The following is a 20,173-nucleotide window of genomic DNA, read 5'->3' as shown; positions in this document are numbered from 1 at the left end:
TTCTCCTGTTGATCCTAAAAGCTAGAAACCCATGGAAACTTGCTGGTTTTAAGAATAGACAAAAAACTGAACACATTAATTCCCAACTACAGTAAGTCAGTGAATTTCAAGTATATCCTAAGACTTTTGTCTCTTTCTAGCCCTTTTTAACATTTAGCAAAGTAGGAGTACTGATAAGGTACTTCCCTCCAACCATTACAGTTACCTGGTAGCACAGGCCCTCTGCCATCTGTAACAACTAGGCACCAACTTCTAACATACTTTTTAGGTTAAGTTTCTTGTGACAGCTGAATTTAAGGATTTTCTCACCTCAGCAGTTTGACTGACAATCATTAGTTTCTACTTGAACTCATTATCTCAAAATTTTAGTCTTTTGCTTTATCATTGAAAATAAAAATTCATAAAAGTATATTGCTACCCATACCTGCCAGTGTTCTTCCAAATCTTTGACTTGCTGCCTTAGTTCTTTGAGACCCATCAAAGATTCTGCTTCTCTTAATTTTACTGCAATCAGTTCTTCTTGTAGTCTGGCAACATTTTCCTCATCAGGGAGGGAGCTGTTCCTCTGCAACAAGGATCATCCTCTTAAATATGTATTTGAATAAAATTGTGCTTAGTGAAACCCACTCCAGGAACATAGACATGGAACAATAACTAAGAAAACTTAAGGTGCACATCCTCTACAAAATAAAAACCATCAAAAAAGCTAAGCTTCTGGATATAGTGAGTGTGTATAAATAACTTCTAACTGCCAACTACAAAAGAAAATTATAAGGTAGTAGTTCTAGGTATTCTGACTTCAAGATTTCCCTGAATGGTATCCCTAACAAAACATCATATTTACAATATTTGAACACATCATGAAAAATACGGAGAGGAATCTGAAAGGTTTTGATCTAGTGGATAAAAAGTAAAACAAACAAGGAACTGAAATTACACCTTAAAGCTATAACTTTTATTTAGGTTTACAGGAAAAATAATAAATGGAAATTTAGTTTTTAGGAAGTACGTCATCAGCCTTTGAAAAGGAGAACAGATATGCTGACAAAGGAACCATGTGTTAATATTTACAAACAACAACCAGTCAAGAAAAAGTCTTAGAGATGAAAGTGCAAGACACATGAGGAAAAAGTAGAAAGGCGAGAGAAGGCTAAACAGAAAACATGAAAACACCAAGAAAAGCAAAACAGAGATGAAATCCTAATAAGGGAAATCTGGGAGAAAAACGAGGCGAAGAAAATGGACAGGCTGTCTGAATACAGTATCCCTACAGCAAATCATTGGTCACCAAATATTCAAAGTTGAACTGTCCTTCATCACTTTCTACTTTATTTCCCAGTAGTTGTTTTCAGTAAAATCAAATGTTTTTGCAGATCTGTAATACTGTGACAGTTGTCAGGTTTTCTTGAGAGTTGAGTAAAGCACATGATTAACATTAACAGAACACAGCACAACAGCCATTTATTAGCATTCCATGTTTCAAAATCATAGGATCTGAGTATTGGCAAATACAGGAAACGAGAGGGTATGTTTCTGAATGTTTATGGCACTGTCAGTACGGCCATGCAAGTCTCGGGTTATTCAGCAGAAGTTCCCCAGACTCACGACTCATCACCAACAGCAGTAAAGAGCTGTATTGTAGGAATTTAAGGGAGTTCACTTCAGCCCCTTTCTCACATGCGTAAGTTCATCATGACAGACTGAAATACTGCTGTACATCTGAGTTCGCCTGGTACACTGGAACTGACCCCACTACTCCAATTTTTCTTCACGGATAAGTTTTCATTGTATGCTGTCTCCATGCTGATGAAGATTAAGTAGTCTCCTGAATTTTGAAAAATACCTTGTATCCTAAATTCTTACCAATGGTCAATACAGTAAAAACTACCACACTACTAAGCCCATCAGACACTCATCAAGCCCCTCAGATAATTGAAAAATAAATCTTGGTTCCAGCAGGTTAATCTAATTAGCTAGTAATATACCCTAGCCAAAGCCTGGGTATATAGCTCGTAAAAGTTTCCTAAGGAAACTAATTCCTTAGAATGCTTTATATCAGGTCAATTATTGCGGTTTTTCTTCTTTTGCTATTTTATCTTGCAGTTAAATTTTGCTGCAAAGAAAGGTAAATGTTTGCCAGTTGGTTTGAGTACATCTTGAACTCTGGCATCAGTAAGTTACAAGCCAGCATGGCATCCAAAAAGCAGTAGAGATTCTGATACTGAGCGGTGAAGGGATTCTTTCCCTGCCCATAATGGAATGGGAGTGGAAGATACTCAGTACCTAGGAATGGTAATATTGAACCCTTTCCTCTTCCCCTCCCAAACTAGTTTCACATAATCTCAATGCTCACTCTAAGCCCACTGCTCCTGCGGGCTTAGAATTTCGAAATAATTGATGTTTCCTATCAAGACTTCACCAGAATCCAAGTTTTCCACTACAGCAGGCTTCAGGAATAGAAGAAAAGTGATCTGTTATTCACAAACCTTTCCCAGTGCAAACAGACCTTAGTTTTATTGTACTTTGAGATTTGAAAAGCGTCTTGCAATCACAGAAGCATAGAAGAGAGGTTCTAGAGCACAGTTCTGCAAAGAATTACAGGGACCTCTAGTCTGTTTTGAGTGCTGTTCTATATAAAGGGTCCTGGTTTGATTTACCTTTTCCATCTCTAGAACTTTATCTTGCATCTCCTTCAGGGCACAATGAGATTCTGCTTCACTCAGCCTGGCTTGGACCAGCTCTTTTTCCAGCTGTAGCACAAAGTCTTCACTGTATCGTGAACTGCATTTATGCTACAAAGTTTGCAGAAATATGTTTAGTATGAACCACAGATTGTTTGAAAGGGGTTTTATATACCAGATTTGGTGGAAAAAGTACATTCAAATGCTTCAGATCAGAAATACCAGCATAAGCGCTTACCTTATACAAGTCTATTAATGTCACTGCAGACTGCTACCAAACATATCCCCACTGCTCTGCCTCTCAAACAACTGCACCTCCACACAGCCAAATGTGTCTGACGAAACTGAGACCCCTATTAGTATTGACAAGCAACAACTCACACTTTTCTGTCATTGTCAACCAAATTGAAAGATTCTCAAACGATCTGTGATTATTTTGTGATATGCAGAAAAAGGTGCTTAGGGAAGACTAGTTAATTACAAGGTTAATAAAAGTATCACTCAATCCCTACTCAGTTAAACTCCAATTCAACAGATTCCTTCCATAATCTTGGATTTAAAATAAAACTATATGCGCTTCAATGCACAATGACTTTGGTTTGCCCCTTTCTTCACTCCAGCTCTTGGCTCTCATTTGCTCATACTATACATATTCCTTCTGAAATTCAGATACATCCAACCGAAGCATTTGTATTCAAAAGACTCACTCAACTTTTTCCCCAATCAACAGTTAAAAAATACATTTTATTTCTTCCCTGTGTCACTTTAAAGTTACTTGGCAGTTTGGCAGATTGTCAAACTTGCTTGATAGGCAATACCAACCTAAATCAGTATTTAAATTTCTGATTGAAGAAAACTGTGTGTGTTGAAATCCTCAAAGCATAGTTGTTTAGTTACTGTGTTTACATAGCTACCCTGAAAATTAAGTTTAGAGGAAAATAATTTAATATATTTTTGGTGTCATTAACCACATTGTGAAATAAAAATACTATGCCTGGATGCATAGATTAAGTTTTAATTAACAATTCAACTTTAAAAAGATTATTCATTATACTAAAGATACATCTGTGTCTTACTTTATGTTTGCATCAAACAGTTTAGTTTTCTACATCTAAAAAGCAGTAAAAAAAATGAACAGAAGTCTTCAGTTCCACATGCTTCTGTTAGGGTGTGACATGCCCTGACTTTTAATGTACAAATAAGAGGCAAACAGGCCAAAACAAGGATTTAAATGTAACTACATGGTCAAGGAAATAAGTCTTCCATTTGCTTTTATACTTCTGCATGCCAACTAAACCTTTTGTCATGACTTACAGTACAATCCAAATTCAAAATCTACACTACACTTAGTGTTACAGTTTACTGTATTTCTTGTATATATGTGCCTGCAGGAAGCTGTAATGGAGGGGATATGCACAAAGCATTAAAAGGCAAAGACAGCTCAGGCAGGAAGTTTTTAGTGTCATTGACACCATCCACTTAAGCATGAGGCCTACTTAACTGTGCACCTGAACACACACAGAAATATATGATCCTTGTACATTAATATTAATTTTCCCTTATACAATACTAATCTAATTCATATTAATTTTCAACCCACACATTGGTTTTGCCTCAACAAGTAATGGAGGCAGACCTGATTTGAGCATAAGGAAGAGGATGGTGGTCAATGCTGATTAATTTCTACAGTTGCTTCACATCATGTAGCAACACAAGTACCACATATAACACCATGCGGAGGCAGAAAAGAGGGAACAACTCTTTTTTATTCCCCAGCTGTTTGTACAAGTTTATCCCATGATACGCACAGCAACTTAGATGGACTCTACATTTCTTGTTCCACATTCTGTTTGTGGTACATACAGAATGTGAACAAATGCAGTGTTCTCTCTCTGGCAATGGAAGAAGTTCACTAGTATTTTCCAGGACATGGAGAGAAAACAGCAGATTTGAAGAGCTGAATACATGCTGATTTTGCAATAATGTAAGTATATTCTATAAAAATCTAATTGATGTTTATCAAATAATTAGTAATGGAGAAGGTAAGAAAAGTTATTAATCCAATTTCAAGCACGAGTCTTTAAATCTGTCTTTAGATATCACCTGCATAAGGAATATGTTAAGAGTACTTATTTATTTAGCCACAACAAACTCTAAATCAAATCTTGATATACTGCAAAAAACCCCAGCCAAGATCAGAACAGACTGAAGAAAACAAGACTCACAAATTACAAGCTGTGAGTTTTACTACTTAGTAAAACAAAGCACAATTTCAATAATTTAGTATACAAAGGTAACACAAGTTTATAGTTAAAACAATGTTTGAAAACAACTTTTAAACTGACTGCAAGAAAAAAAAAATCTGCTTTTATATATTTGCCCTAAGCCCTAGAATTTCTGACAAAAGCCACAATGCAAATACGGATTTTCAGGCACCAGCCAAACATTTTAACCACAATAACACCATCTTGCCTATGTTGAAGAGACACATGTAATATAAAGGACTAAAACTGTAGTTCTACAGCCATTTAATTGTGAAAGAAACACAATGGCTTGGCTTCACACAACTGGATTTATTTCCACCCAAATTTTCTTAAACATAACCATACCAAATATTATTTACGCTGGTGACAGATATAATTACACAATGGTTCTCCAGTACACTGTACTGAAGAGCAATTAACAGCTGATTCAGCAGCTGCCCAGCTAACTTCGTTTACACATTTAAGCACTAACTATAGTACTTCACTAAATACAGAATTCTTATTTTCTGCTTTTTGGTTGCAAATCAGAACATAGTATTAGGAAAGTATATTGTAAAAAATAAAGTGAAGCCTTCCATAAAGCTGCAACACTCATTTACAAGCATATATTCCCAACATCAATTACTATGTTCTTAATTATTATCAGTCATTTTAACATGAGTTCCTGAACAGAAACTACGCATTATGAAGTTGCTGTAACAATAACCAAATACATCACTATAAATTACCTTGCAAAATGCATATGCTTCCATCTGAATGCTTAGTCAATTAAAATTCTATCTTCACATAATATAGCTGAAGAGCCTATTTAAAAATAAGATGTGAACTAATTTTAGCTTGATTAGCCTCCAATTAATCAGGTTCAATTTTAAAGCATTCCAACTGATGAACTGGGTAATCACTGGCAAGTACAGTATCACTGGGAAAGACAAGATTTGCATTCTGGAGGTATTTACCTTCAGCAAAAAGCTACCCTTCTCATTTAGAAACACAAGGGCGAAAAGAACAGAGAATAAAACCTTCAGCACATAATTATCAGGAGTAAGTTACAATAGGCTGACTACCCTTTCCCCTAACTCCTCAAATACCATTGCTCTTAGCATGCCTCAAAAGAAAAGTCCGTATTTTGTTCAAGTCAGGCACAACTTCCTCTATGCAGTTCTTGATTTACTAGCGGTCTGAGGAAGAAGCCACCTTCCTCTTAATCATTTAGTAAGCCACCATGACTTGCCTTTGGCAAGTTTCTACATTTAAAGACTAGACAAGCCAAAGACAGATTAGTATCATTGGTTAGTATCATGATTACCTCTTTAAGTAGACTCCACACTTCATAATGAAGCCATTCTGGTTCAACTAAAAACTCCCTATAAGTACTTTAGCACAGAAAGAAATAAACTTGTGTGTAACTTGGGCTTCTGATCAAAAGAATACTCCTCTACCCACCTCTGTATTCAGAAGTGCTGCAGGAGAGAATTTCTTCAGACAAATCCAGTAAGTACCTCTAATAGTTACCGTTAAGCCATCCAACCTATGCTATTCAATCTCATACAGACAGCATAAACCCTTGATAATACTCAAATATAAATGCATAACCTTTTTACAAGGGTATGTTAACCTTAGAAATACTATTGTTTACATAATTTGTGCTACCAGCAAAACAGTGGGGTTTTTTAATCCCACAGTATTGCTCAGAAGAGGCAGCTGCAAGTACCTTTAGGCGGTTCTTTTCATACATTTCTATTCAGACATTCATGTCCAAACGTTATGGTTTCTATCATGGTGAAACAATCAATTTGAGACTGAAAAATATGTAGATGATAAAAATATATACAATAGATGCTGCATCTTTAAATAAGTACAGATAAACTATGCAGTCATTTACAAGTTTACAGTGCAATCATTTTTGCTAAAAACAAAGCTGAAATAATTAGATAAGAAAACATTAAATCAGATACTTTCAAGACAATACTGAAAAGGAGTATTGCCAAGAACAAAGCTATTGGCATTAGCAAGTGGCAAAAAATCACCAGTGTACACTAAAATGCAAAAATTCCAAATAAATCCATGCATTCCCACCAGGTGGCGCCCTAGATGCACGCAGCTGCTTCTATTTGTTGCTCCCACTTCCATGCTTGGAAACAGTTAAAGGCTGTTCAATTACACATCTTACTGATGCAGCAGAATCTAGCGAACACTCCTTACTTAAACCATTTTAACACTTTCACCATGGTGTAAAATTCCGATGGGTCTCAAAACCACAGTGCTATTCCTTACACTTCAGAATAAGCCAGCTATTAGGCACAAATCTGTCTCTAACCACATGGATTTACAGTCTCAGTTCCACACAGTCAGATGATTTCCTATAGCCATGTTCATGTTTAAGTGGAGAAAAGCAATGCTGCAAGCATGGAAAGAAGGAATCGTGCTCGTAATTTGACTTACTCTCCATTCCTGCAGTAATTGCCCAGTTGTCTGCCCTCACAGCTCCAACCCAGCCAATTTTGCAATCCACAGATATCTAAGGTTTTGCTCAGGATCAATTCCCACACTTAGGCAACCTGTCAAGCCTCCCCATCATTGCTACTCAGTAAGGTCCCTGGCATAATTAAAGGCATTAGCTTTAAAAGTCATATTCCCACCAATTAATGAATAAATAAGTAATAGTATCTTAGTCTTCTAATAACTTTTAATTGCATACAGGTCATTAACATGGATGCCTCTAAAAAACATATTCCAAAGGTGTGTACTATTGTAATCAGACAATCAACAGCTCTATATATATCCAAAAGTCTATAAACACTTCTCATTGCATTTCACTTGAAAGATTACAATATATCTAAAAATGTTGAAAAGCATAACTAAACCATCCCCATTTTCCTAATCATAATTTCTTCATATTTTCCCCCCAAAGAAATTATTAAAGTTCTATAAAAAGCAGTATTTCACATGAGAGAGTAACAGCTCAATAGTCACTTCTTGTGACTATTCTAAAATATGTTTCTTTTTTACACTGAAATGCATTAAACAGACATGATAAACTAGTTCTAGAACATTGCATATAAGCTGTGATTTCAGTCTAACAGTGAATCTCGTCTTTACATTCCAATAGGAGACACAGGTATTTCTAGAGCTTCAGTGGAAGAGGTGTAAAACAAACATACTGACCTTAAGAAACCTGGTTAAGTAGCTGCAGTATGCTGTAGTTCTAGTAAGTCATATTTCATACACCTGACATTCCCAAGATTCCAGACAATACACTCGGATACCACTTACTTAAAACAATATGAGGATATTCACATCAACACTAGTAGTGCACAGTTCATTCAGCAAGTGAAGATGCTAAAATGCTTTCCCCTATATCCCCAAAGAGAAGATAGTGAGCACTTTAAGTGTCTTAAGGGAAGTAACTTCAGTCTCACAGCAAGAGTCTGAAGTCTTGCACATTTTACTACCTAAAACCCTGAGTGCATAAAAATACAGTACTATACAGGGCTACTAAAAATTATTTTCCTGCTCCATATACACATAAACCCACACTTTTTAATGAAGTTCTGTAGTTCCAAAATCAGGGACAATGCTCTTCTACAATGCTCTCTACAGCGAGCAGTAAATGTTAGCATACTCGGAAAAAAACAAACACAGGTACACAGAAGAAACATTAAGATGAAAGAAACTGACTTAAATGATACACTAGGTAAAGGCATTATGAATCAATTCTCAAATTTGAGTAGCCAGAGTGACACAACTTGCAATGACTAGATTCTTAGCATTAAGAGCTATCAGAGGTTGTATGTGTGGTGTTTTGTTAGTATTTCTTTTTTGGTGGAAAGGTTTTGGGTCGGTTTGTGGGGGTTTTTTGAGTTTTTTGCTTGGTGTGTTTCATTGTGGGTATATTGTTTAGTTTTTTTAATTAACTCGTAACTTACATCTATCCAGGGTTATGAATCTCATCTATCAGTAGAACAGAGCAAAATTTGATTTAATTAAATTTGTGTCATTTTAGGAATGCAAATCACAATGAACAGGTGTTTACAAAGACAGCACAGAGACCATGTCATATAATGATGAGGAAAAATAAACACAAGTGAGTGAAAAAGATGAGATGATGTGCTGCTAGGCTCCTTACCCATTGCTGCTGTTGCTGGAGCTCCCTGATGGTATTCTCAGCTTGCTCCAGTTTAGTATTGGCCTCATCACTCTGCTGTTTGATGGTGGCCAGCTCCCGTTTTATGAGGTAGTTTTCCTCAGCCTCCTGGGCCCTTGTCACTTGTCCCTTAGGACATAATTTATTTTTTTAAGCACTTATGACAAATCCAAGGAAAACTGCCTTTATGATGCGTAGCTGCTTATTTCATCAGATTGGTTTTGCAAACAGCACAGAGTACAATTGGTAGAAATTTTAGGACAAGGTAGTACTAAACAGCTGCTTTTGTAATAAAGTACTAAGTTCAGCAACCATTTAGCAAGCACAGTTTTGTACTCACGTTCAATAAAATTCCTTTCATGCATTATCACTCAGTTGTACATGCACAGATTGAAGGTCACGCTATTCAATTTCATTGTTAATACAGTGTCATAGAATCCATTTGCCACAGGAATTTGGACAAAAAATTACAATAGGTTAGGAAAATTACTATAACGTGCAGATATTGGGTTTATATATTTTTAGTAAACAAAATTAAACAAGTTTCTAGCAAGATATATTAGCTCTGTATTTATTCCAAATCAGCAAAGCAAGGATAGATTACGGCATGCAAATACGCATGCATTAAAGCAGTTGGGGTTTTTTATGAGTAGGAAGAGAGTCATACAGTAAAAGACTAAAAGACTATACCTGTATCAATCTATCTGCCAAGGAAGCACTTTCCTACAAAGGAAAAATTCAGATAGGAATGAGGAAAAAGGAAACCAAAAAACAAGGGGCTGATCATAGTGACAAAAAAGACCAAGAGCTGATAGAAAGAAAATGCCCAAATTCTACCCATTTTCTGTGCAAGCTCTTTTTGCAAAATTAACAACTCTTCATATCAATGAAGGCAAATCAGCCTGAAAGTCTCAGGAAGCAGCCTTTTCTGCAATAGATTTAACACAGTCCATCTTTCATACAAAAAGGTTTCAGATTACTGTAACACTTAAAATTCACCTACAGGAGACTGGGTGTTTCTATCTGAATGGCTTGCTTCCCTAAATTAACAAAAGTTACTGAAGCATTATCTGATATGATCTAATAGATAGATCCAAGACACGATCTACAGTCCCCTTACAACATGAAACAAAGGTATAATTTGAGCACAGAGGGAACTCCACTAAGCACTGAGGCACTCATGCAGAACTACAGCTTCCACTAAGATGAAGCAGGGAAGTTAAATGGTGCAAACTGACAGACAAGCAGGAAATGTCAACTATGACAGCTAATGTTTTATTTTACTGAATTCTTGCAGTAACTCATTGAGCAGTTCATAGATTCTCTTTCCTTGCCAAACTTTTGCAAGAAAAATTTTCATTTTTACACACTGACAAGCACTACAGGCCTGCAGTTGCATTTAATTAATTTCTACTTTATCACCTCTGAAACCACTCAATTTTTTGAACATTCTACAACAGACAAACACATCTATTTATAGACCTTCTTTGCCCTTGAAACTTTTATTAAAATTCAAGTTCAAACTAGTAGATAAGAGCTATTACTTAGAAGTTAAGGTACACTAAGGAAATCACAACTAAATTAGATGAGTTTGAATGATGGAAAAATATTTTAAAAATAAGTTTCCAAAAGAACTTAATGTATTTTTCACATTTTATGATCTGTTTTTCAAATGTTGTAATGATAATGATCTTCAGAAATTCTTATTAATAGATAATATTTTCCCATTTTGAAATGCTTTCGTTCCAGTCAGACTGGGATAATCTGAAGGTGAATTCCAAAATTCTAAGTACAGAATTTGCAAAAGCACTAGCATCTAGCAGTTCATCATGGACTTCATAATTAAAAAAAGAAAATATTTCAAACCTCTACGAGTTAAGTATAAAACAAGGATATTAACTATTATATATTTGCCAAGGGTATTGAAATGATTCACTACAGCTTCAAGCTTCCCAAAGAGAGCCTGCTCTTTTCCAGTCATTTTATAAACCTCCAATAATAGAAACAAAAACATTCACAGAATTGTATTTTTGGTCACAAATTTCACAATGTGTCCTTATTATGCGTCTTTTCCAAACTAAATTCTGAAATCAGTTATTTAGAATTTGACATAGACTGCTTTTCAAGAAATTGCAATGTGGTTTAACATCTGAAGTGTAACATCTTTCAATTATGTCACTCTCAATTGAAACATTACCATTTTCTTCCCTGTGAAACATGAACAACTGTTTGTGACTCACAAGAGCATTGAATTCCATTTGTTGGAAGATGGTCCCTGTTTGTGCTTAAGATGGACAGAAATGTTCTCACTGCTGAGCAGAGCAGTTCAGATGCAATCTGCCACAGGAAGTGTGATACCAGGATACAGGAGAGGCCACTGGAGAACAGTGCCTTCATGTTGGCAATGTATCCACAGCAGTCCCCATGCATACTTTTGAAGTTTCAATCAGTTACAAAAAAACCTAACAAAACTCTACTAACGAGACTAAACATACGAGAAATAAATCTTTAGATATTCTCCCCACCATGTCCCCAAAATTGCCACGAAACCTCAAAACTACATAGAACAAATGAATGGCAGTGTTCCTGTTCTGAATGTGAATGCTGCAACATCTCTCTGGTCATTGGTAGGTCTGTCATTTTGCTCCTACATAAAAACACCAAGCAACTTCAGATTTTCAAAACTGAGCATTCTCTCACAATGACCTCTTTTCCAACCAAGCAGTCCACTATTTCATGGAGTCTTCTGGACTTTGAACATATGCTTCTAATTCAGAAAGAAAACAGTACAACACAAGTTGGATATCTCAAAATGTTTGATTTTATAATCACTAAAAAACAGACATAACCTTACATATTTAAAGCATTGACCTTAATTGCTTGGTGATGGCCATGTTATTTGGCTAAGCACTGTTAGTAAACACCAGAGATTATCAGGAAAACAGTAAACTATAATTCTGAGATTCCCATTTCATAGAACGAAATTGCCATCAATTAAAGTCTAAATTAACACAGATTAAATCTAGTCCCCAGCATACTTACTTTTTCTAGTGTTTCAATGCGCTGTTTGAGTAGTCTATTTTCAGTTCGTAACCTCTGGAAGGTAAACAGTTCACAAATCCATTTCTCAAGGTATGAATTGAAAGTCTGATAAAGCCAACTAACATTTTTATTTCATCACATCCATGAAAATCAATATAAATACAAAAATAATTAGTGACCTTCTTAACATCCTTTCATATGACGTACTAGCTCAAAATACAAGTTTAAACAGCTTGATACAGCAAAAATGAGAACACATCTCATGTTATGCAAAAGCATCTGTGTTGCATTAGCTGAACGCAGTATGTCTGCAGGTGAACCACAGGGCTTAACCCCACACCAGACTTGACTGCCTCCCTTTCATAAACAGAGCCAAAGTCTTCGTGGTTAAGGCACATGAAGTGCACTCCCTGCATTAGGACAGGCTAATGAGGCAGCTACAAGGTTTCCTTCCTTTTCCTCACAAGAATTTACGTTAATCTATAAGGTTATACTGAGAATTACCTCAAACGTCTCAGAAGCAAGAAAGAATTGTTCTGAACTCTATACTTTACCAGTGAATTTCCTGTATACTTTAGCAGTCAGCATTCAGATAGAAGAGATCCATACCCCTCAGAACAGGGCATTGGGTATCAGTTCAGTGAACACTTTATTCTGCCAGGCTAAAAGGCAAACTCAAAATATGCTTTTCTATCTCCCCTAAAGTAGCCTCTTCTGCTAAGCAGCTCTGGTAAGTCAGAAATTATTTACATAAGTCCCAAAGTACGGCCTAGAAACAGACAGCTTTGCACTGACTGGTTGGGGTTTTTTTGGTAGGTTTTTTTTTGGGGTTGGCTTGGTGGTTTTTATTTTGGAGAGCTTTTTGTTGCCTTCTTTTTTTTTGGGGGGTGGTGGTGGCAAGAACCAGGAAAGGATTTGATATGAGCTCGTATATTAGAATCTAAAGTTACAGCTGTCTTTCATATGGTTTTATTTTGTCCTGTTCTGCAAATAGCTGTCATTTGAGCCCTGCAAATCTTCTGATTTCAGCTGCTGTTACAGCAGGTATTCAGGCTGCTAAATGCCTCACTGCCTAGTACAATAAAACTGCCTGAAAAGACTCCTAATACCTTTGTGCTCGCAGGTGCATCTCACAGTCATTTTTCTGAAGAACTGATGCCTTAAAAACTGATATTGAAAGGCAAAATGACTACCAGTGGACAGGAAGAAGGAAGACTTTACCTAACTCCCTCAACAAGGCTTTATACAATGCACTTGCACATCATTTCTCCCACTGTCTTTTCTTACAGAACTGGCTAAAAACACAAGGAAGAAAATCCAGATCAAACATGTTGTGAAAAAAAAAGTGAAATAGGAAAAAAGGTATCAAAAGCCTATTTATGTCACAAAAGCAAAAAGATGCAATGATTAAGTACATACGGGAAGTAGGTCAGTTAGTGGAAGGGAAAAATGAACTGCACTGGCAGGTTGGCTTTTTTCCCCCCCACAGTTTGTATTAACTGCAAAAGCACTAAAAGAAAAAGTGACTGCAGACAGAAGAAACTACAATTTAGGTTCAATGCATAAGAAAAAAAAAAAAAAATATCAAGATCTTAAAATCAAAGACAAACCACTCAAGTGCACTCTGACAAAGTCTATCTTAACATGTGTCATACAAACCTCCTGTGTGGAGCACCTACATCTAAACCAGCATATTTGGAACCTCTGACAAATGAGAGCATCTGTTACTAAGCTTTTGTCAGCAGGAAATAATAAAAATGTAAGTGCAGTGGGTCTCCAAAGATTTTTTTTTTTTTTAATGTCCACCAGAAGTCTCAATAATTTCACTGTAGGTGTCCTTTATGAAAAGACATCCAAAACATAAATGCTGAAAGAAAATAATTTGGGGACCTTAATTATGTCCTACTACATGCAGAGATCAAACATGTAACCCCCCCATCTAGGAATTAAACTTATTCATGAATAAATTTGTTGAGGATTCCTTACTTTAATTTCAACTTGTTCTTCCATTTCTTTTGTCTTTATTGTAGTGTATTCCTTTTCTAGCCTAAAAATTAGAAATAGTGAATTATGATCAGAAACATTGAGGATAATTTACTTGTTGGTGTAATACCTAACAACAGCAGAACAGAGACACAGATCATTGATATTTTCTCTGAAATGCACTCTTATAAATGCTTAGAGTGGGTACTAAATTTAAACACAGATTTCAGTAGATACGAACAGACTGAACCAGCACTCTGAAGTGCAGGAGCTTGCTTGAATACTTTACAGTGGCAGCAATTTGGAGCTACTCTGTACTAACCCCTTTATGTAATACAATCATCAGTTCAATAGACTCAGCCAAAAGAAATCAGAGCTTGGAAAGCCTGGAAGAAAAAGATGCAAAGAAATCTGAGAAAAATATCTTAAATATAAAACAATTTTGGCCTCTCCCCAGAAAACCAAAGTTGTCCCAATGAAAAATGTGGCAAGAAAAACCCACAAGCTGAGATAACAATGCCTCTACAGAAGGCAGACCAGGAAGTTCGGACTTGGAATGGTAGGATTTTCAACTACATACACTTGTACTGGTTTGCAAAGAAAATATTTTTTCCTGAAAGCTTTGTTGTTACTTCTTTTTTAGAGAAGACTGCTCACTCTACTGACCATAGGCTGCTGACAGAAAAAAAAGAAAAAGATCGACAAATTCAGCTTGGAAGACTCTGTGCCCAACCTGCAGTGCAACAGTGAACGTACGATACGTTACAGCCAATGGGTGACCCACCAAACTTAACCCTGGCAAATCACAGTATTTGCAGCTTGGCTAATCAAACCAACATTTACCAAAGGCAGAAGAGACATGCAACTAACCTTAACAACAACAACAGTAGTGGTATTCTGTGGTATTCTCAAAATTTCAAACCCCAAATAAAAGTTATTTTACTGTTGTCAATGGTATTACAAAGTTTTACCAATTTATATTTTAAACAGCACTTTTGACCATAAATGCACTCCTTAGCACCGTGAACACTGAATACTTCTCCAGTTCCTGAGAACTAAAATCTTTAGCATTTAGGCCAGATCATAAAAGTTTTACCTCCTTTCCCTGCTTCACCCTGAAGAAATCCAAAATAATCTCCCCTCCCTCCAAAAAACCACCCCCTACCCAGCCTTCCTGTTCAGTTCCTTTTTACTGAAGTGTTGTAATTCCCCGTAACTTGCAGTTTTCTTCAAAAGCTTTTTTAGTTATTTTTGTAAATGAGACATAGCTTTATTATATTTAAGAAAAATAGCAAATACTACTTTAGAATAATTTTTTTGCAGAGAGAACTTCAGTTTTAATTGTTTATGTAGTAAAAACCCCCCAAAAAATTTAAAGATGGAAAATTCAAAGCAAAACATTGAATAAATAACAACTCTTAAGGGTAAACAAGCAGTAACTCAGCAACAGTATAATCTATTTTCTCAAAATGTTATACCTACTTTTTCATCTTTTTTGCATTGTATTTGACTTGGTAAGACGCTTGGATTAATTTGTCTGGACCACTGTCAAACTGATGTGGAATGACCTTTTGAAAGTGCTAAAAGCAATCAGAGCACAAGATTACATATAATTAACAGCTGCAAGGAAATATACACACATTACACATTTCAGATATCTCTTAAATTATTATAACCATAGCTTACCTGTAACATTCCTTCCATGTCAAGTTGCAGTAATTCTGCCTGGTTCATCTGAAGTAATGCTAAACCTACTCGAAATACTATCTCTAAACCCTGAAAACAGAAGTTAAAAAATATCCAACAATTATTTGTGGCATTGTCAACAGTACAGAATTATTCTACTATTTACTAACATTGGAAATCTCACCCAAGTAAACACAAGTAAAAGGGCTACCGAAAAAAAATCTCTCAACAAATTGCTTCTGGGTTTCTTTTTTTGTTCCAAGGACAAGCAGCCTGGCTATTTGTCCTGATGCCAGACATCCCCCTCAGAGAAGTTAGTGATGAGGTAAAATCTCGAGTGACAGGAATTCTCTAGGTTAGCTCTATCAAACCTTCTAAGTATATCTAGTAGAAAAATCCCAAGTACTTCTCAAAAAAGCATGGTACAATGCAGTTAAACTATTGAAAAAGATAAAAGGGAATGTCTCACTATGTACCCTATCTTGGACGTTCCTGAGGGCAAGCTGAAAGGATCCACCTTGGACATACTGCTTTCTAAAAGATGACTGCAGAGCAAGCTTAAGCTATGGTTTGTTACTAGTTATAATTATGCAAAGCTCTAAACCTAAACACAACATCGGTGTCTTTGTGATAATGACGCTGAATAATTCCCTAAATTTCTTTGGCACTGATCATCATCTGGACAATAAAAGTTACTAACACTCCTTCTTCTTGGCTTGCGTATCCCTAAGGAACTTTAACCTTGGCCCAAAAGCAGCATTAGTTTCCACTGTAAACTCACCACAATACTGAGAAATGGATGTCCCTGCTGCATGCAATGCTAATACACTGCATTCAGAAAGAACAGATTTGGGAACACTTCAACAGGCTTAGAGCACAAAGCCACACACAATATCAACATTCAATGACTTAGTTGCTCTTCCTTGACAAAATGCACACGCCTTCCCTTAAAATAATCTGATCAGCGTAAGAAATAAAAAGCAAGACTATGAGATTTGTCCATCATGATGGGATTTATACCACTACCTAAATAACTGTTTTCAACAGCTACTCTTGAAATATAACATATGAGTATTTAGTAGTTACCTCAGACATAAAGATATCAAATATTCTTGTTGCGATTGGTAGTGGAAAAGTTGTAAGGAATATAGTTAAAAACCATGAGGATGCATACATAGAAGTGTGAAAACTCTGAGACTGAAAGTGCACATAAAGCTCTGGAAGATGTTCCTGGAAAAGAAGAGGAATAAAAAACACAAGTATGTTAAGGTTCTGCTTGTAGTTTTACTGCAGACGTGTTTTTGACAAATTTTGAATACAAGAAAATAATTGATACTTAGTACAGTTAGCAGCTGTCTGTACTAGCAACTGGACTAGGAAAGATATGACTCATCATTACCAAGAACCATGCCACAGAAGTCCCAAGACAGAATGTCCTATAGAATATCTACCCTAGAATGCAGATTACAAAAACTCTTCCTGATCCTAAAGGGAAGTCAAGCTTGTAAGTCCCAGAGTAATATCTAGAATGGGCTACTAAAAAGAGCTGACAAAATCTAAGGCTATGTGATATCTCACCCCTGATCATCATGTTAAAAACTGGATCACAAAACAGAAACCTATTTTTCTCCATCAGCCTGATCAGGAAGAACCTGCATTCCAAATCTGCAAACAATTAACATTCTATATATGAGGGTATCTCCAAATTTTCATCTTTTAAGATACTATAAATTAACTATGAAGACTTTGACTTTCAGAGTCTTCAAACAGAATTAAACATTCATATGCTTAAACTGCAGCAAATCCCATGCTTTGGTATTTAAAACCAGTTACTGTCTGCCAAAGGTTAAAAAAAAATTGCTCACAGAACCACATGCATTTACTTCTAAAGTTCTGGAACTAGCTATTGTCAAGAGTACAGCCTGTTAGCCAACTGACATGCCTGCTCTTGAGCTGTAATTCCCACGTTCCTTATTAATAGTTACTGAAGAGCAAGTTTGATAGATTTTGTATGTACCTGTATCATGCATTCAAACTGGTACATACAAAGGCCCAGTTCAGCCATGCTTGGTTTAAAGAGTTCTCGTAGTCTGTAATCTTGCATTAATTTAACAAACACACAGAATGCCTCTTCTTCTGGCATCTATATTAAAAATAAAAAAGCACATTAAAAACTCTGGACAAATATAACGATATATCAGAGTAAATGCCTCGGAGGATTTAGGGTTGGGGTTTTTTGTGTGCGTGCATGTGCACGCAGTGGAGTTTTTTTGGTTGTTGGTTGGTTTGGTTTGAAGTTTTTGTTTTGTTTAAGGGATTTACAGCCAATTACTCCAATGAACTTTTGTACATGCTAAATTCTAGCAAATAATTTCTAAACTGAAATGGAGGTCTGCAAGTTTCTTATCATATACCCTACTTTGTCATAAACCAAAAACCAGTAATACAACAGCAGCTTTAAGATAATCAAATCAACTGTGAAGTTCCATTTGAACTCTGAGGAGATTCCATGTAATAGAACAGAAATGAGAAGTTCATTTATTTTTGAAATATCACTCAACAAAATAGCTTGCAAGCCTGTAATCCTACCTTAGCTCTGAGAAATAAATATATTCTCCCACTCCAAACACAGTATCTCGGCAAATAGAACGACACAAAGTAAATCTCATTTCATTTGCAGAGTAAACAGCTGCCCTTGACAACTCCATTGTCACGAAATTATGAAGGAAAACCATTGCAAAAATTCCCAAAAAAGCACCGCAGTATATTATGCAGTCTAGCATGGATTTTAAAGGTTCACATATTTTTTAATATTTTTACCTGCATAAGCAGTAATCCAACTATAAAAGCGCTTCCTTGACAGTACCCAACCTCACGATCCACCAAAGAGTAAGCCTGGGAAATAAAGTTAAAACTCTCAATAATTAAAACCTCATTATCAATAAAAAGTAATCATAGCTCATCCTGCTATCTTGTAATAACTTACTCTTCCTCTCCCCAAATCCAACAAGACATCCTATCCAGAAGTTTTAGTCAGACATTCTAGTTTCTACCTGCTGTTGCAAACTCTGCTCTCTGATCACCTACAAAGCTAAAACTAAGGCATACCTACCAAAAATATAGGCAGTTTCCAACTACAGGAATGTGCCAAAAGATAAGAGACCACTGGCATACAAATCTCACAAAGTACTACTTTTATAGGAGACAGACCAGACAATGAAACAAGTTCTGTTCAGAGAAACAGGTGTTGCAGTTTTATTTACAGATGGATAAATTCTGATGATCTCCACACTTGTGGCATCTTTGTTTTAGAGTTACAGAAATTACTATGATTTGGAAACCTGCCAACTTTTCTATTGAAACTATGTTCTAGGGAAAAGTCTGACCTTCAAAGTTTAAGCTCTAGTGAAGACTAAATAATGCAAACAATGTTACATTGGCATTTTCATTTTGTGTTTGGGCACTGGAACAACTGCACACTAGCTTGTAGCTGCCATTTGCTGCTGCCATGTGTACTTCAGAAATACTTGCAAACTGAATACTAGTTCTGATTGCCAATGTTCTCTTGGGCAACACTGTAGACTTTAATTCATGGCACACTTCATTCCATTATACTATCAGCAGTTAGTATGTTACTTTGTTTTGATGCCAATTTGTTTTTACTTTTTGAGATATAAAAAAACTTACAGGAATGCCTTTGAAACTAAAATGGGATTTTTTAAACCATTCCTATGTCTAAGGTTTAAGAAAGAGTAACTTGAAAAAAACAACATACAAAATGGGATTTTTTTAAACCATTCCTATGTCTATGGTTTAAGAAAGAGTAACTTGAAAAAAACTTACAACTTGAAACTGGTGCAAATTCACTATATACAAAGCAATCCAAGCTGGTGCATATTCTTGCTAATATATTTTCAAGGGCTGAAATACCAACTCACCTTCATTACGTTGAACAAGACCTCCTGCCCAAGACTATCTTTTTCTTTGAAAAAATCATGTTCAGGGTATGTTCTAGCAATGTCCCTTCTTATTAATTTTTCACAAGGAGATGTCATTTTCAAAAGCTCTGAATACTGATCCTTAATTGGCATGCTTTGAGCACTGCATAAAAGTTGCCAAACAATTGCTCTGAAGTGATGAGGTATCCCTTTTCGAACCAGCTCCTAAAGCACAAAAAGACAAATTAATTTCCTGAAAATATTACAAAAAATAAACCTAAGGAAAAAAACCACTTCAAGTTCCTCACAATTTCAGAAAAAAATTTACATCATGGCAAAAACTACTCATATAGTTTATAACCTCAATTTTAGTAGGATTAGTAAGCTAACAAAAGTAAGCAGTCTCAGAATCATTTTTAGTGGCTAAATTAGCTA

General features: G+C 35.9%; 1 protein-coding gene and 1 long non-coding RNA gene across 6 annotated transcripts in view; one reads left to right on the top strand and one right to left on the bottom strand.

The window, feature by feature from the left end:
• The window catches only part of EVI5 (ecotropic viral integration site 5), a 62,518-nt gene that overhangs the window by 34,858 nt on the left and 7,487 nt on the right, over positions 1-20,173 (bottom strand). For 3 of the 5 annotated variants that reach the window (XM_042030201.1, XM_042030206.1, XM_042030205.1), the window contains 12 exons: positions 19,739-19,963; positions 18,621-18,695; positions 17,818-17,943; positions 16,887-17,030; positions 15,801-15,890; positions 15,597-15,694; positions 14,118-14,178; positions 12,132-12,185; positions 9,780-9,812; positions 9,072-9,218; positions 2,658-2,792; positions 425-565 (listed from right to left, as the gene is read on the bottom strand). In XM_042030201.1, the coding sequence (XP_041886135.1) occupies positions 425-565; positions 2,658-2,792; positions 9,072-9,218; positions 9,780-9,812; positions 12,132-12,185; positions 14,118-14,178; positions 15,597-15,694; positions 15,801-15,890; positions 16,887-17,030; positions 17,818-17,943; positions 18,621-18,695; positions 19,739-19,963 (1,329 nt within the window). The remainder of the gene's footprint in view (positions 1-424; positions 566-2,657; positions 2,793-9,071; positions 9,219-9,779; positions 9,813-12,131; positions 12,186-14,117; positions 14,179-15,596; positions 15,695-15,800; positions 15,891-16,886; positions 17,031-17,817; positions 17,944-18,620; positions 18,696-19,738; positions 19,964-20,173) is intronic. The other 2 variants (XM_042030203.1, XM_042030204.1) reach the window with 2 other exon arrangements.
• On the top strand, positions 4,556-15,066 carry LOC121665660. The gene is made up of 2 exons (XR_006016451.1): positions 4,556-4,665; positions 14,758-15,066. It is a non-coding gene; the product is annotated as an uncharacterized LOC121665660 (long non-coding RNA).

Source organism: Corvus kubaryi, unplaced genomic scaffold (genome assembly GCF_017639235.1).
Source record: "Corvus kubaryi isolate FWS band 111438036 unplaced genomic scaffold, C.kubaryi_AGA036_p1.0 37334, whole genome shotgun sequence".
Classification (NCBI taxonomy): Eukaryota; Metazoa; Chordata; class Aves; order Passeriformes; family Corvidae; genus Corvus; species Corvus kubaryi.
This window is presented reverse-complemented; position numbering and strand designations above follow the sequence as displayed.